Consider the following 17843-nt stretch of genomic DNA (forward strand, 5'->3'; position numbering starts at 1 on the left):
CGGGGCCGGGCAAAGGAACTCCGCGACCATAGAGTCGACGAAATGCCGGGGTAGAGGGGACCGGAAGTGGGTTCTTTGCCCCCGGTCCTGGGGCGGGATCGGGTCTCTGCGGTTTTGGTTTGGCTTACCCTACGGTCCGGCTTTCTCGCTAGAACCTAGGGCTTGGCCCTGCGAGGTGCGCTCTCCCAGGTATCCGGCTTTCCCCAGTACCGACCTTTGGGAAACCAGCGCACTCTTCGGTCTCCTAGCAACTGGGGACCGAGCCTGACGGAGCGCGGCACAGATCAAGTTGTTCAGGCGCAAGCTTGAAACCCTGGGACCAGCCCAAACCGGAGCAGAAACCCGGAGCTTGGAAGAATAAGCAGGAAATGGCGGACGAGGCATTGTTTTTGCTTCTGCATAACGAGATGGTGTCAGGAGTGTACAAGTCCGCGGAGCAGGGCGAGGTGGTAAGTGCTGCCACACGCCCTTGAGATCCTTTGTAGTGACATCTCTTGTTTCCCATGAGTGCTTTCCTTTAAACCCTGGCCCACCATCACCCCACACTTCCCGAGGTATAGACAAAACTAGTCCCCACCTCCACATGTCCCAAACCCTACAACCTGTCTGCTTTGATACTTGATGGTTTCTCCCTTTCTCTTTTGTATCTTCTATTTGATTTTTGTGTGTGTCTGTACTACGTGTGGGCCACAATTTTTCTTTCAGTGTTGTTCCTATTAGGATTTACAGGAATGTTAACCGTAGAACTGATTTTGGCATCCTGCTTAATTTTGCTGTCGTTTCCAGCATTTCTGAGCGATCCTCTGAACGGCCCTGACCGCAAGTTGAGAATCTTCTTTCCCCATCCCTAACCACTCCAAACAGCTTGAGGATAGAAGGCTGATGAGATTTGAATTTAAAGCAAAGTTTTCAGATATGACCAATAATTAGAAAACAATTTAAGTTAATTCAGAAAATATTTATTTTGTCCCCATTATTTTGGAGTTGGTTTTAGGGCCTGGGATTTGTAATAGTGAATGAAACAATGTCCCAGTCCTTGTGGAGGAGTTCTCATTTGCTCATTGATAATTTCGGAAAACATTTAATGTCTGGCTTTCTGGGCCAGACACTGTGCTAGATAAAAGAAAATAAACACCTCTGCCTCACAGTCCTTGAGGAGTAGGGATTTTAACGAATAATTAATTAAGCATTGGATGGCAATTAGGTAGAAACACGAAGTTGTAACGGATTTTAGGAATGAGATACTCTAACTTCAAGTTAGTAGCCCTTACTACTTTTGTTGTGGTGCTGAGGCTGGAACCTCAGGGCCTCATCCATGTAGACAAGAGCTCTGTGACCAAGCTACACCCCTAGCCCAGCAACCCTTTGTTCAATGCTGTTGATAAAGAAGTGGAGTAGGAAAACCATTCTAGGCATGGCTAGATTGAATGGGTGGCAAGTGAGAGGAATTGAGAACTTAATTTAGAGCATTGTGTGATCTCACTGGAGGATTTTTGAATAGGGAATATTAAGCTACTGATAGGGAATATGTTGTCCATTTACCTTTTAGGAAGATAATCTGGTGTTTGGGCCAGAGAAGGAAGATCTTTGTAGTGAGAAAATCTATGATTGCAGGAGGTGAAGAAGATCTGAATTAAGACAGGAGTGAGAGAGGAGAGGTTTCAAGACAGGAGGTAGAATCTGTAGACCTTGGTTAAGTATGGGAGTGGGAATTGAAAATTATGCCTTGGTGCTTCCTGTTATTGATAGTTCTGAATGTTAGATTTTTTTTTCCCCCAGGGGTCAAAAGGTACCTAAGTATATGATTGCTAGTGGAAAAATAGGAGACAGAAATCAGGTATTGGCTGTTTTTCCATTTTCATTTGTGTGGCAATTTTTAATATATATGCTGGGATACAAAGCATTAATGCAAATCAAAAAGTTTCAGTGATCAGGTTTCAGCAGTTCAACTTTATAACAATTATAAATAAAACTGTTAAATTTTTCTGGAAAAAAAAAGAAAATTATGCCTTGGTTTTTAGCTTGAGAAGCTGGATGGTTATGCTATTAACCAGGAAAGGGAATAAAAGAGAAGAGATAAGCAAGTGAAAATAATAAATTATGCCCCCTCCCTCATGGTACTGAAGATTGAACCCAGGGCTTTACATATGCTAGGCAAGCTGCTTTACTACTGAGCTGCTTTTAAAATTTTGGGATAGTGTCTCATTGCCCAAGCTGGCCTGGAACTTGAAATCCTCCTTCCTTGAATCCTCTGAAGTTGCTGGAATTACAGGTGTGCCACCACCTCCTTGGGCTAGGTTTAATTTTTGAGATACTTGTGGAACTTCTAAGAAAAGGTGCTACCAGTTTGTAAACTACAAGAAGAATAGGCAAGATAGATTTAAAAATATCATTAGGAAGACATTAAAGAAAAGTATTCGAAATGAAGTAAATTATATTCTTATTCAGATCTCTCTAGTATTTTTCCAAATTACAGATTTTCCTCTTGATCATCAATGTTGGCTGTTTATGTATAGCTGGCTTTAACCATTAGAAATATGCTTTTTTTTTTTTTTTTAGAGAAAGGAAATCCATATGTTTTGAATCATTACAAATTTTTTTTTTCTATTGTAATATGTTCATGGTGGGGGAAAACGAAAGTACAAATAACAAAAAAAATGATTTAAAAACAGGTATATAGTAGTCTTGATAATTAAATTACATATTGGAATCTGAATATATGAAGGTTCATTGTATTAATGTCTTTTGAGTGTGCTGAAATTTTTTTGTTAAAAAAAAAGTAAAAAGGATCCAGAAATGGTTTTTAATATCTTTTTAGAATAAAACCATTTCTGAATAACAGAATTTTTTACTATTTTTTATTATAAAAAAATTTAAACTAAGTGAAATAAAGTTTCATAATCTTTCAGGAAAGTGAAGTAAACTTTTTTTTTTTTTGAGAATTTTTTAATATTTATTTTTTAGTCTTTGGCGGACACAACATCTTTATTTGTATGTGGTGCTGAGGATCGAACCCAGTGCTACGCACGTGCCAAGCGAGCGCGCAACAGCTTGAGCCACAACAGCTTGAGCCACATCCCCAGCCCGAAGTAAACTTTCATGAAGTTCAGAACCAGTGTTCTTATTCTCCAAATCAAGATTTTAATGTTTAACGAGGAATTAAATCTCTAAAATTGAATATGCCCAAATTCATGGTGAATGAATTTAAAAAGTTGATAAAATATTCTGAGGTTTAATTTTTCTTAAAAATTGGGTGCCTGGGCTGGGGATGTGGCTCAAGCGGTAGCGCGCTCGCCTGGCATGCGGGCGGCCCGGGGTTCGATCCTCAGCACCACATACCAACAAAGATGTTGTGTCCGCAGAGAACTAAAAAATAAATATTAAAAAAATTCTCTCTCTCTCTCTCTCTCTCTCTCTCTCTCTCTCTCTCTCTCCCTCTCTCTCTCTCCTCTCTCACTCTCTCTTTAAAAAAAAAAAAAAAATTGGGTGCCTAAGCCAGACTCAGTGGCACACACCTGTAATCCCAGCGGCTCCAGAGGCTGAGGCAGGAGGATTGAGTTCAAAGCCAGCCTCAGCAATGGCAAGGTGCTAATCAATTAAGTGAGACCCTGTCTCTACATAAAATACAAAATAGTGCTGGGGATGTGGCTCGGTTGTTATGTGCCCCTGAGTTCAATCCCTGGTACCAAAAAAAAAAGAAGAAGAAGAAAGAAAGAAAGAAAGAAAGAAAAGAAAGAAAAAAAATTGGTGCCTGCTAGTGAACCTTCTTGGGGCTGTATTGCAGCAGAGTGGGGATAAGGTGACATGGACAATTGAGGCCAGGCTCAGCAACTCAGCAAGGCTCTGTCTCAAAATTAAAAAGGACTGGGCATGTAACTCAGTGGTAAAGTGCCCCTGGTATTAATCCCCAGCACATAAAATTGAAATAAAATAAGTATGTTAAATGGTGAAAGGAGTTCTGTGGAGACAAATTAATTATTTAGTTTATTTATTTATTTATTTGTAGTCCTGGGGATTGAACCCAGGTCCTTGTTCTTCATAGGTACAGTCACTGAACTGTGTCTACCCAACTGCAGAATGATTTGTGAAAACACAGATTATGAATGCATGAGGCCCTGAGTTCAATCCCAGCACCACAAACCAAAACAAAATCAAATCACAAATTACTGGCACCACAAATTACACCTGATGTTTCCAACTCAGTAAATTGAGGGTGTGACTAATGAATTCACATTTCCAAGTTTCTATATGATGATGCTGATGTTGGTTGGGAAACAAATTGAAAGTCACTATGATGGGGGATGGGGATGTGGCTCAAGTGGTAGCGTGCTTGCTGGCATATGTGAGGCACTGGATTCGATCCTCAGCACCACATAAAAATAAAATAAAGATATTGTGTCCACCTAAAAGACTGAAAATAAATAAATAAATATTTTTTAAAAAAAGTCACTATGATGGAAAGTTGGTGAAAGGGAATGATGTTTAATCTTAAAGATTAAATGGGCCACACTGACAGAGCAGATACCTGTAAGAAGTGAGGAAGTTGCTTATATGATATTTGAAGGAAGAACAGCCCATGCAGAAAGCCCCAAGATTGGACCATACCAGGTTGTTTAAAGGGACAGCAATGAGACCAATGTAGCTAGATTGAGTTAGTTTGAAGAAGAGTGGTTAAAACCAAAGAGGTAGATGGCATTTGCTTTGCATAAGATTTTGTGGGTGTCTGGAAGTATTCATCTTAGAGGTGGTATTTAAAACCTTAAGATTGACCCAGCTATTGCACTTCTCGGACTATTCCCTGAGGACCTTAAAAGAGCGCACTATAGGGATACGGCTGCATCAATGATTATAGCGGCACAATTCACAATAGCTAGACTGTGGAACCAACCTAGATGCCCTTCAATAGATGAATGGATAAAAAAAATGTGGCATCTATACACAATGGAGTATTATGCAGCACTAAGAAATGACAAAATCATAGAATTTGCAGGGAAATGGATGGCATTAGAGCAGATTATGCTAAGTGAAGCTAGCCAAGCCCTAAAAAACAAATGCCAAATGTCTGCTTTGATATAAAGAGAACAACTAAGAACAGAACAGGAAGGAAGAGCATGTGGAAAAGACTACAGTAAACAAAGACGAATGGGGGGAGAGAAACGGAGAGAGAAGGGAAAGCATATGGAAATGGTAGGAGACCTTCAAGGATACATAAAATTATAAGAGGCTATGAGGGGCAAGGGGGAGGGAAAAAAAAGGGAGAGAATTGAATAACAGCAGGGGAGGTAGAGAGGGAAGATGGGAGGGGAGGGGAGGGGAGGGGGGATAGTAGGGGATAGGAAAGGTAGCAGAATACAACAGACACTAATATGGCATTATGTAAAAATGTGAATATGTAACAGATGTGATTCTGCAATCTATATATGGGGTGAAAATGGGAGTTCAAAACACAATTTGAGTCTAATGTATGAAAGATGATATATCATGAGCTATGTAATGCTTTAAATAATCAATAAAAAAATTAAAAAAATAAAATAAAACCTTAAGATTGTCAAAGGAAGAACAAAAAACGGTTGCATGTTTCAAGGCCCAGGATGGTCATCAACTAAAACACACTGAAAACTGGGAAGCCTGGAAAACTGTAGGAAACATTTTGAATCAATAGATATCACAAAGGAATAACTGATGGAAAAAAGTCAAAGATGATACCAAGTTTTATAACCTAAAAAAAAAAAAAAAAAAGAAAAACAGAAAAGTTTCTAGGGAGAGGTTTTGGCATTTATGAAAAAAAAATGATCAGAAGTTCTCTGTTTTATCTTGTTGCCCAATGAACATGATTAGTGCTACAAAAATTTAAGGATTTTACCTGGATATGGTGGTGGTAACCACTATAATACCAGTGACTTGGGAGACTGAGAGGAGGATCCAAGTATAAGATCAGCCTCAGCAACTTAGCAAGACTCTGTCTCAAAAAATAAAAAGGACTAGAGTGGTAAAGCACCCTGGGATCAATCCCCAATACAAAAAAAGAAAAGAAAAGAAAAAGTGAAGTATAAACATTTACATTAACATTTTAGCCAATATTTTATTTTTTTACTTGCAAAGAGATTTTTTTTTTTTTTTTTGAGTTGAGGTCAATCTTGCTTTGTTACCCAGATTGTCTCCAACTTCTGGGCTCAAGTGATTCTCCTACTCAGCTTTCTGAGAACTGGGATTACAGGAACACAATACCATGCCTTGCACGAAAGTATATTTTAATATGTCTTGGCAATAAATAAAAAAGACAATAGTAAAAATCATTATATATTTGTAAGAAATATACAGACTTTTTGTTTCAGAAAATGCATATTGCTTTAAAAAAACATTTATTTTTTAGTTGTAGGTGGACACAATACCTTTATTTTATTTTTATGTGGTTCTGAGGATCGAACCCACTGCTTCACAAATGCTAGGCAAGAGCTCATCCTCTGAGCCACAACCCCAGCCCCTGCATATTGCTTCTTTAAAAAATTTCTTGGTAGTTGTGTATGGACAGCATGCCTTTATTTTATTTATTCTTACGCCATGCTAAAGATCAAACCCAGTGCCTCACACATGCTAGGCAAGCACTCTGCCACAGAGCTACAACCCTAGCCCTGCATATTGCTTTTAATCACATAATCAAACTGAAAATAAAACAGTAGGATTACATTTAACTATAGTAGGAAACACCCCAAATCTTTCCGGTATGAGGAAGTTGCCTGACTTGAAAGAACTGGGTAAGAGCAGTCACTGCAAAATGTGGTAGAGGGAACAAGTTATTTTGTAGTTTACTGCTTCATTGTAGCTGTCTTGCTGACTAAGGAGCACAGTAACTACCAGTATGAACAAAAGAGCCTACTATACAAGTGAGATCTTATAAGAATATGTTCCAGAGTAGAGGGGAGTCAGAGTATCACCTAATATTCCCAACCATGACAGTCTGAACTAGTTGTTTGATTAGGCATTGCAAGAAGATACAAACTGGTATTTCTTTCTTAGAAGGGTACAATTGATAAAATCACTAAATGATAACCGGTACCTGCTATGTAAGGCCAGTAGGAAAGTCACAACAAATACCACGTCTTTTTTTCCCAAAAGCCCCTTACACAATTAAAAAACTATATAAAAATAAATTTCCTTGCCTACTGAGAAATACATTTATATTAGTCTATTTCTTGTTGCTAATAACACAATACCACAGGATGGGTAAGTTGTTTTTTTAGAAAGGTTTATTTTAACTCATGATTCTGGTACAGGACCACAGGGTTGCATCTGATGATGGTGTTTTACTGTTAAGAGTCCCACAGTAGTACAGGGTATCATACAGTGAGAGACGGGAAGAATACCTGTGTATCCTCTGGTATCATACTCTATCCTATTGTTATAGGGCTAGGGCTTTCTGGGAAACTGAGACAGTATGAAGACACACACACACCCCTTTCAAACCCCAATTCTTGTGATCAAGTCAGAAAGATTTCAGACATGTTACTCAGAGTGACAGACTTGAGTTTATTAGAACAGATAGGAAAGGAGGAAAAGGGACACTTTCAAGGGAGAAAGTGGGTCCTTCGAGAGAGGGAGGGTTTTTTTAACATGCCTCTCCTGCCCTCCAGTTATATTGGTAGTCCCAGGGAAGTTTCCAGAGTCTTGCCCACGTCCACCTCTTGACTTTGATAGCAGAATGATATAAGACTGCCATGACAACTCTAGGTCACTTTGCACATGCCAAAAAGTTTGAATTGGAACCTGTTCTTAACAGATTTTATGGTGAGGGTAAATTATCCTTATCTCCCTGAGTTCTGGGATCTGGTCTTGGAAGGTCACAAAAGTTCCCACCTTCAGGGTAACTTTTGTTCTTCTTACCAGCATTTTGGGCCTGCATTTCTCCTGCAGATAACAGGTAGTTTGCTGAGGAATGTAACATATTCTGAACCAGGCAGGGCTGCCAGTTAATTGCTTCTTAGAAAAGAAAGCATAGGGCTGGGATGTAGCTCAGTGGCAAAGTGTCTGCCTTGTATTCGCAAAGCCCTGGGTTCCAAAGTATGTGGGGGTCAGCACAATAGGTCTGTTTTGTAAAATTGTTCCCTTTACTTCATGTTCCCACCACTCATCTTTGTGTGTCTCTTATAAAGCCACATTATTCAATCATGGGAGCTCTACCCTGATGACTTTAATACTAATTACTATTCCAAAAGGCCTCACCTCTGGACACCATACTTGGATTAAGTGTCTATCATGTGGGAGAGGTCTCTCTGTGTTATGTAGCCTGACCTTGAATTCATGAGTCACCTACCTTAACCTCTGGAATACCTGGGATAAAAGTTTCATTGTTTTTTCAGTGTTAAGGATTGATCCCAGGGCCTTGCACATGCTAGGCAGGTGCCCTGCCATGGAACCATACTGCCAGCCCTTACTTTCTTAATACCTCATAAGGGGGATTAAATTTCAACACAGGAACCTTCAGCGGACACATATTTAAGCCATACCCAAACCATAGCACACTTCAGTTCATACATGGATCCAATAGACTTCAAAATGGAAAAAGAAAATTTTTACAAATGTAGCAAAAAAATACTACTGTGAACTAGAGCTTTAAAGTTACTTATACAATTATTTCACCTCAATCCCCCCCCCTTCCCAGTACTGGGGATTGAACCCAGGGATGGTCTACCACTGTACTACTGCCGGGTTTCTGTTCTCGCGACTAAAAGGCTCAGGGGTCACTCTAGTTAAACTGGGCTAACTGGGCTGCATGAAATAACCACACAAGAGACACAAATACCTTTTTCTTTGGGGTTGCTGTGACGGCGGCTCCTCTGACCTTAAGGAGGGTCCACAGAAAAGGAGGGAGAGAGCACGTGCTGACCCCTTTTATTGAGGAGAAGCTATTCAAATGAGGTAAGGGGTCAGGTTTCAGGGGGCTGAGTCTATTTTCATGATGTCCACTGTCAGCAGGTTGACTGACACCTGGGTAGGCCACACCCAAGGGCACAGTAAGAGGAGGGGACACACTAGGCACTTCCATGGAAGATTCTATCCTAATCAGGGCAAGGGGTTATATTACAAAGGAACAGGTGAGCATAGCTTCACCCATGGGCTGTAGCAAGACACACCCATTTCTGTGACTGAGCGCCTCAGCACCCAGCTGGGGAGTGTAACTTAGTCACCCGTAAGGTTGGCCTCCCACATACTACTACATGCCAGCCCCTTTTTATTGTTTTTATTTTGAGACAGGGTCTTGCTAAGTAGCCTGGGGCTGGGGGGAGGGTTGAACTTGTAATCCTCCTGCTTCAGCCATCTGAGTCACTGGAATTACAGGTGTGTGCCAATGCATCTAGCTAAATTATCACTGTTATAACATTCCTTTCATGCTGTGAATTTTCTGGTGCATTATATACATGAATTACTTTGCATCAAGCTTTTTCATATTGCTTGCATTTTTATAATATTCTCTTCAGTGGGAATTTTTAAATAATTTAAATGTATTTATTGAAATTAAAAACTCTTGTATTTTTCAGATTTGTAGGATTTCCTTGCAATCTACATTATCATGCCTTTAGCTGTAATTTTTATAATTTTGAATACAAACATCTTAGTCTTCTAAAAGTAATCATAGCTGGACATGGTAGCACTTTCCTTGTATCTTAGCTGTTTGGGAGGCTAAGGCAGGAAGATTGCAAGTTCAAAACCAGCCTCAGCAATTTAGCGAGGCCCTAGGTAATTTAGTGAGACCCTGTCTCAAAAATTAAAAAGGACTGGGGGTGTGACGGAGTGGTTAAGTGCTCCTGGGTTGTTAAATTCCTGGTACCAAACGAACAAAAAGAACTAAAAGTATTTATAACTGTTGTTTTTTAAAATAGGAAAATGGACGTTGTATTACTAAACTGGAAAACATGGGGTTTCGAGTAGGACAAGGATTGATAGAAAGGTGAGCAGTATGGATTTGAAAATTTTCTTTCAGGTAGGTTATGAACAATGATAGTCCATTCAAAAGATTGCATAAAATTTGAGATATTTTCATTTTTCTCTGTTCCTTAATTCACAGTTGAAATTTTCTTTTTTAAGGAGCTGAGGGTGTAGCTCAGTGGTAGAACATGTGTAGCTCAGTGGTAGAAAATGCACAAGTCATTGGATTCAATCCTCAGCACCCCCCCCCCCCCAAGAAAAAAGAATCATTTGAAGATCTAGTGCAAGATTAACTTGGTTATTCAAATTTTAAGTCCTAATAATTCAAGAAACATTTTACATCTAAATATTTTTCCTGAAAATATTGGTATTTTGAAATAACTGCTTAAAATCTCATTGCTTTTTTTGGGGAGCAGTACCAGTGATTGAACTCGTGGGCATTTACTGAGCCACATCCCCAGCACTATTTTGTATTTTATTTAGAGACAGGGTCTCACTGAGTTGCTTAGCGCCTCGCATTCCTGTCTCAACCTCCCAAACTGCTGGGATTACAGGTGTGTGCCACCACTCCTGGCATCACTGCATTTTTTACTTAAGGCCTAGTAGGGTTTTTTAAAAAAAAACCTGAATGAAATTTTGTTTAAAGTGTAGGTATGGAAATGCCTTAAGTCTTTGTTTATACATATAATAATCTTCTAATTTATAGATAGTTTTTTTTCTTTTTCTTTCTTTTTTTTTTTTTTTTTTTTTTAGTTTTAATCAATAGCAGCATAGTTAATTTTTTTCTTTCCTTTTCTTTTTTTTAAACAATACTAGGGATTAAACCCAGTGCTGCTCTACTAGTAAGTTATATACCACACCCTTTTTATTTATTTATTTTGAGACAGGATCTTACTAAGTTTTCTGCATTGGCCTTGAACTTGTTATCCTTCTGCTTCAGCCTGGGATTAACAGGCATGTGCCAACATTCATTCCCTGCAGAATAGTTGAACTCTGATTATATTTTATGTACAATACTATTATTAAGCTCAGTGGTTTTTTGTTGTTGTTGTTGTTGTTTTGTTCTGGACTGATTGTACTTAATTTTGGCTCTACTGTTAGACAAATAACTAATGTACTGATAGACCCCATAACATATGTGAATATGTTGAAATCTATTTTGCTTGATGTTTAACACTTTATGACTTTCAATAAATGTTCAGTGCTATTATGGCATTTGGAAATTAGTTCATAGTTTGCCCCTCTTGGGAAGAGTGAGAAAAATATGTTTGGATCCCTTTACTTTCTTTGGAAGAAAAGTATTGTATTACTTCTAGTTGATCTTTTTAGGTTTACAAAAGATACTGCAAGGTTCAAGGATGAGTTAGACATCATGAAGTTCATTTGCAAAGATTTTTGGACTACAGTATTCAAGAAACAAATCGACAATCTAAGGACAAATCATCAGGTATTCAGATAAACTAAGGGCTTTTTAAAAAAATTCTTTAATGTAAATGCCTTTGTTTATCAGTTTTATTTTAAAAAATAATTTCTTAACTTTTGGAATGTTTCTCTGATGTTATTTAGGTTGTTAGTTTTTTTTTTTTTTCCCTCTGGTAGGATAAAGTGAATAAAGATAAAGTGGCAATTATCAGTAAGCTATAGGTATCCCCCCAATTACATAAGTTATGTTAAATTTTAAAATACAGCATACGTCAGAATGATACTGGTTTTAGGATTTGTTTTCTTAGTTATTATTAGTAAGTAATAATATTTCACATTTATGTCTTTAGAGTAATTTCCATTGTCTGATTTTTGGAGTACGTATATCTTAAGTAACTCTTGTATTGTTCATTACTGCTGTTCTTTTTTCTTTTTTGAAAGATTTTGTTACTGTACAATTAGGAGAGTACATAGAAAACTTTAAATGCATTGATTTTGGAGGCTGGGGATGTAGCTCCATGGTAGAGTTCTTGCCTAGCATGCATGAGGCCCTGGGTTTGATTCCTAGTACTTCAAAACAAAAACAAACAAAAAACACCCAGATGACAACAACAAAACAGATTGATTTTATTTTACAAACTTCAAAGGCATATTTAGAGTGGATTTAGCATTTCAATGGAGTATAAAAAATGAAAACAGCTTATTTAATACTACTAGTAGAATTCATTTTTTTCACAGTACCAAACTTAGTCTGGAATTGAAATGCCAACAAGAAGTGACTCCATTTATCAACTTTCTAGATGTGCTTTACTTAGCATATAATAATTTTGTATGGTTGAGTGCTAGTGATTACATAAGACTCTTGAGTTCTTTTTTACCTTTTGTGTAGGGACCAGAGCCAGGGCCTCACCTGTGATAATCAAGTGCTCTACTTCTGAGTCACATTCCCAGCCCAACTCTGAATTATTAGGGACTGTGTCTTATACCTCTTTGTATTTTCAGTGTATTGATATATTTAGTAAATATTAGTGCTACAACTGCTGAACTCAACCCCTTAAGCTTAAACATTGTGAAATTCTTTCATTTGAAGAAAATTTGACCAATGAAAAGGGGAATTTTAATAACAAAATATTCTTAAAGTTGTTATAGGAATAAGATAGGTTTTAAGGACTACAGACTAAATTGACTTTGAATCTTTTTTTGTATTTTGAAATAGGGCATCTATGTACTTCAGGACAACAAATTTCGTCTGCTTACTCAGATGTCTGCAGGAAAACAGTACTTAGAGCATGCATCTAAGGTATTTAATGCAATAGAAGATTTGGACTTTCTACTAAAAAAAGTAGATTTACTGGAAAAATTACAAATTACAATGCCAATCACAACAAATTCTTTAATTTAAAATAGTAGTTTTAAAGTTGTATTTGGTATTTTTTGTTACTGGGGATTGAACCCAGGACGGGATGGAAGGGTTCTACCACTGATTTACATCCCCAGGTATATTAATTTTGAGACAAGGTCTTGCTAAGTTGCTTAGGGCTTGGCTTCTAAGGTGCTGAGGCTGGCTTCGAGCTTGCTTTAGCCTTCTGTGGTTATCATAACTCTTTTTTTAATATTTATTTTTTAGTTTTAGGTGGACACAATATCTTTATTTTACATTTATGTGGTGCTGAGAATTGAATTGCTTTAGTCTTCTGAATTGCTGGGAATAAAGGGTGTGCCACTGTACCTGGCAAATTGTCCTTTTTTTCTAAAGCCACTTTTTATGAAATAGGAGATATTCATCATGAATAACTTATATGTACTTGTAGCTGCAGCTAAATAAGCCTATAATGAATGACCAATTAAAGAAACATTACTACTAAATGCCAGTGAATATAGATATATGATATTCTTTGAAAAAGTGTAGACACATCAATACAGATAATTCAAACTTACAAAAACAGACATTGGCTGTGTTGAATTATTCCCCTGAGAGTGCATTTATGATCTCCTCTAGTAGATTAAAATCTATAATAGGCCTGGGGTTGGGGTTGTGGCTCAGTGGTAGAGTGCTTGCCTAGCATGTGTGAGGCAATGGGTTCGATCCTCAGCACCACATTTAAAAAAAGAAAGAAAATAAAGTTATTAATAAAACATAATAAACATTTGTTTCTTGGAGTGCATGTTTTGTGTTAAATATATCTGTGTTTCTGGGTTTTGTGTAGATTTTGTTTTTTTAATCTTATGTAGAAATCAATCAATAAATAGTTGTGTTAAAGAAAGCTAATGAATATTATTAGTATAAGCGTTCCTTTGAAGTGATAAAAATATCTAGATAAGTATAGACTGCTATTTACCTGCAAAAAACTTTTCTATACCTATATTATTGAACAGAAAGGAAGTATAGTTATAGTGGAAATATCATAGTCTTGGGATTGAATAAATTTAGATTTTAAGCCAAGCTACACAATTTACAGATTTGTGACATTGAATAAGTGACGTAACTCTTCAGGATCTGAGTTTCCTCATTAATAAAGCGAGTATAATCATAGCTATAAGATTATTTTGATAGTTAAATGTATTTAAAGTATGTAACATGAGACTGAGTGTGGTGACACATAACTGTAGTCTCAACTACTTGGGAGGCTGAGGCAGGAAGATCACTTGAGCTTAGGAGTTCAGTGCCAGCCTAGGTAACATAGCAAGACTTTATCTCAGGGGGAGAAATGTATTTATTATGGTGCTTTGCACATGATATACTTAGTAAGTAATAATTATTATTATAGCTGTGAGATGTTAACAGAGTAGGCCAAGAAATAGATGTGATTCTTATTTTTTGTAATTTAGTTTCATTGCTTATTTTCTGTATTTTTGGGATTGCTAGAGTCTCATTACATTTTTGTGGTAAATATTTGTTCTCATTTTAATATCTCTGGTTCTCACTTAACTTTTGGGAATCTTAATTTCTTTAATTGTAAAAAGAGAAAATTGAATCAGTTCAGTAATTTTTTTTTTGTGGTGGTGGTGGTGGTGGTGGTGGTGGTAGTGATGATGGTGATTGAACCCCAGGACCTTACACATACTAGGTAATATTCTACTACTGACTATATCCCCCGACTTCTTTATTTTTAAAGACAGGCTCTCACTAAGTTCCCAGGCTGGCCTCAAACTTGTGATTCTCCTTTAGCCTCCTGAATAGCTGTGTAGTTCAGTGATTTTTTAAATATTTTGAGTTTATGGACTTTTTTTGGTGGTACTGGGGATTCTACCCAGAGGTTTGCACATGCTAGGCAAGAGCTCTGCCAGTGAGCTGCATCACCATTCTTTTAAAACAATTTTTATTTTGAGGCAGAGTCCCTTTAAATTCCCAAGACCTACTTTGAACTAGCAATTTTCTTGTTCTAGCCTCATGAGTTGCTGGCGTTAACAGCACGTTCCACAACCACATCAGACGTGTCTTTTTTTGGAAATGCTGGGGATGAATCCAGAGCCTGGCACATACTAGGCAAGCACTGGTTATGGACATTTTTATATTGGATCACTTTTTCCCAATAAATATATATGTATGAATGATTTTAATTTTCCTGGTCCTCATAGATTCCCAGGTTAAGAACTCTAGGGATAAACAATCTTTCTTTGTGTATATGTATCCTATAACACTGAACTATACCCAGCCCTTTTATTTTTATTTGGGACAGAGTTTTGCTAAGTTGCTGAGGCTGACCTTGAACTTGAAATTTTCCTGCATCAGCCTCCTGAGTTGCTGGGATTATAAGCATGTGCCACTACCAATGAGAAGCAATCTACGGTCTCCTCCAGTTCAAAATTTGTTGACTTACGTGTAATTACTTATTAGTAACTATTTGTGTGCATTAATTATAAAATTTTATATTATTAGTAAATAGTATTGAATATCTTGTAGTACAAAAAATGTAGATAATAAAAATATTCCTTAGATTATTAATTTTTCAGTCTTCATTCCTGTCATGACTTTCCCTTCTGTAGTCCAGCTCCATTCCTTTTTGGGGGGCGGGGTGGGAAGGTATCAGGGATTGAACTCTGGGACATTCAACCACTGATCCACATTCCCAGCCCTATTTTGTATTTTATTTAGAGACAGGGTCTCACTGATTTGCTTAATACCTCGCTAAGGTGGAGGCTGGCTTTGAACTTGTGATCCTCCAGTCTCAGCCTCTGATAGAAACATGATAGAAACCAAGTTACATTTTCTTCTCACATGTCGCTGTGATTACAGGAGTGTGCCACCATACCTGGCTCTTTTTTTGTTTGTTTCTTTATAACAGGGTTTCTTAACATTTGCATTATTGATATGAAGATGATAATTTTTATCTCCACAGGCTATAAATGTATTCCTTTTTTGGTACTAGGAATTGAACCCATGGGTGCATAACCACTGAGCCACATTCCCAACCCATTTTATTTTTTATTTTGAGACTGGGTCTTGCTAAGTTGCTGAGGCTAGCTTTAACTCATGATCTGTCTGTCTTCGTTTCTTGAGCCACTGGGATTACAGGCATGCACCCCTGTGCCTGGTCCAGCCCTTTTAATATTTGATATTGAGACAAAGTCTTGCTAAATTATAGAAGCTGGCCTCAACTTTAAATCTTCTTCCTTAACCTTCTGAGTTGCTGGGATTACAGGCATGTGCCATGGTGCCCGGCAGGCTATAAATCTTGAATAAGTTCATATTCTTGTCTATAGATCATAGAAAACAACTCTGATTGAATGAAATATTGTTAGTTTATTTACAGAGTGATTAGGAGGGCTCAGAAAACAGGCAAGAAACCGGTTAAAGCAGCCAGAACATGACCCAAATTATTATTACTGGGAGGCCCTACTTAGAATCCTGTGGGCAGCATGGACAGTAGACAGAAACAACATTTGCCGTCCCCAGAAGAAAAATGTAACTTGGTTTCTATCATTTTTATGTTATTGTAGATTCGGGTCCTGAAGTGGAACACCTAATTAGCCAAGCTTAAGTCACATGTCCATACATTTTTAGTTGCCAGGGAGCTAGGACATCTTATAATAATCAGATTTTTTTAGTAACTTAAACAATTTTTCCACAACTTTTGGGGTTGTTTGTATTTTTTTTTAGTTGCCAATGGATTTATTTATTTATTTGTTTGTTTGTTTATTTATATGTGGTACTGAGGAGCAAACTCAGGGCTTCACACATGCCAGGCAAGTGCTCTGCCACTGAGCCATAACCCCAGTCCCTTGTTTTTTGATGCAGGATTTTGCTATGTTGCTCAGAATGGCTTAAAATTCCTGTGCTCAAATGATCTTTCTACCTTAGTGTCCTGAGTAGCTTGGACTACAGGCATGCACCACCCTGCCTGGCTATTCACAACATTCTTACTTTTAAACATCAATGATTTATTGGTAGCATGACTTAACTAATGGCATATTTTAGTAGCTTTAGTATCAATAAATTCTCATTTATTTATTTTTCCAATTTTTCCATTTAGTATCTAGCATTTACCTGTGGCTTAATCAGAGGTGGCTTATCAAACTTGGGGATAAAAAGTATTGTAACAGCTGAAGTGTCTTCAATGCCTGCCTGTAAGTTGAATTTACATTTCCTTTTATTTATTTATTTATTTTTAAATATTTATTTATTTATTAGTTATTGGCGGACACAACATCTTTGTTTGTATGTGGTGCTGAGGATCGAACCCGGGCCGCACGCATTCCAGGCGGGCTTGCTACCGCTTGAGCCACATCCCCAGCCCCTACATTTCCTTTTAAAAAAATAATATATACATATAATATACATTTCCTTTAAAAATAATATATATATAAAATATGTATATTTATTTATTTTAGTTGCCAGTGGACCTTTATTTTATTTATTTATACGCAGTGCTGAGAATTCAAACCAAATTCCTCACGAATGCTAGGCAAGCACTCTGCCACTGAGCTACAACCCCAACCCCTGAATTTACATTTCTTATAAATGTTTGCAGGTCTTCCCCCATCCCGGATATTTTTTTTTTTTTTTTTTTTTTTTGGTCTTTTAGAGGGCTGGGCAACCTACCCAGGGCCTTACACATGCTAGGCAAGTGCTATATCACTCAAGCCTCTGTGGTGTTTTTAATTTTTAAATTTTTTGGTACTGAGGCGCTTTACCACTGAGCTACATCACCAGCCCTTTTTAATTTTTATTTTGAGACAGGGCTTTCTTAAATTGCTGAAGCTGGTCTCAAATTTGTGTTCCTCCTGCCTCAACCTCCCAAGTCTCTGGGATTACAGCCATGTTCCAGCATGCCTGGCTGTAGTGTTTATTTAAGGAGGAGTTTTCCCAATAGCATTGAAAATATCTTTTAAATAATTGTTTAGAATATGTCTATTATATAAAGCTAAATTAACTAGTCTTTATTTTTTTGTGGTGCTAGGGATTGAACCCAGGGCCTTGTGCATACAAGGCAAACACTCTACCAACTGAGCCCTCAATTAGTCTTATTGTTAAACTCCTTCTTAAAGATCTTATA

At 37.5% G+C, this 17843-nt stretch overlaps 1 protein-coding gene across 4 annotated transcripts in view; it reads left to right on the plus strand.

The window, feature by feature from the left end:
* The window catches only part of TRAPPC6B (trafficking protein particle complex subunit 6B), a 25750-nt gene continuing 7907 nt past the window's right edge, over nt 1-17843 (plus strand). For 2 of the 4 annotated variants that reach the window (XM_081289289.1, XM_081289288.1), the window contains exons 1-5: nt 16-449; nt 9879-9946; nt 11254-11371; nt 12563-12646; nt 16821-16914. In XM_081289289.1, the coding sequence (XP_081145415.1) occupies nt 369-449; nt 9879-9946; nt 11254-11371; nt 12563-12646; nt 16821-16914 (445 nt within the window). In that variant the 5' untranslated portion in view covers nt 16-368. Of the gene's footprint in view, nt 450-9878; nt 9947-11253; nt 11372-12562; nt 12647-15026; nt 16714-16820; nt 16915-17843 lie in introns of those variants that run through there. The other 2 variants (XM_081289287.1, XM_081289290.1) reach the window with 2 other exon arrangements.

The sequence above is a fragment of the Spermophilus citellus genome (genome assembly GCF_964194105.1).
Source record: "Spermophilus citellus genome assembly, chromosome: 4".
Taxonomy (NCBI): Eukaryota; Metazoa; Chordata; class Mammalia; order Rodentia; family Sciuridae; genus Spermophilus; species Spermophilus citellus.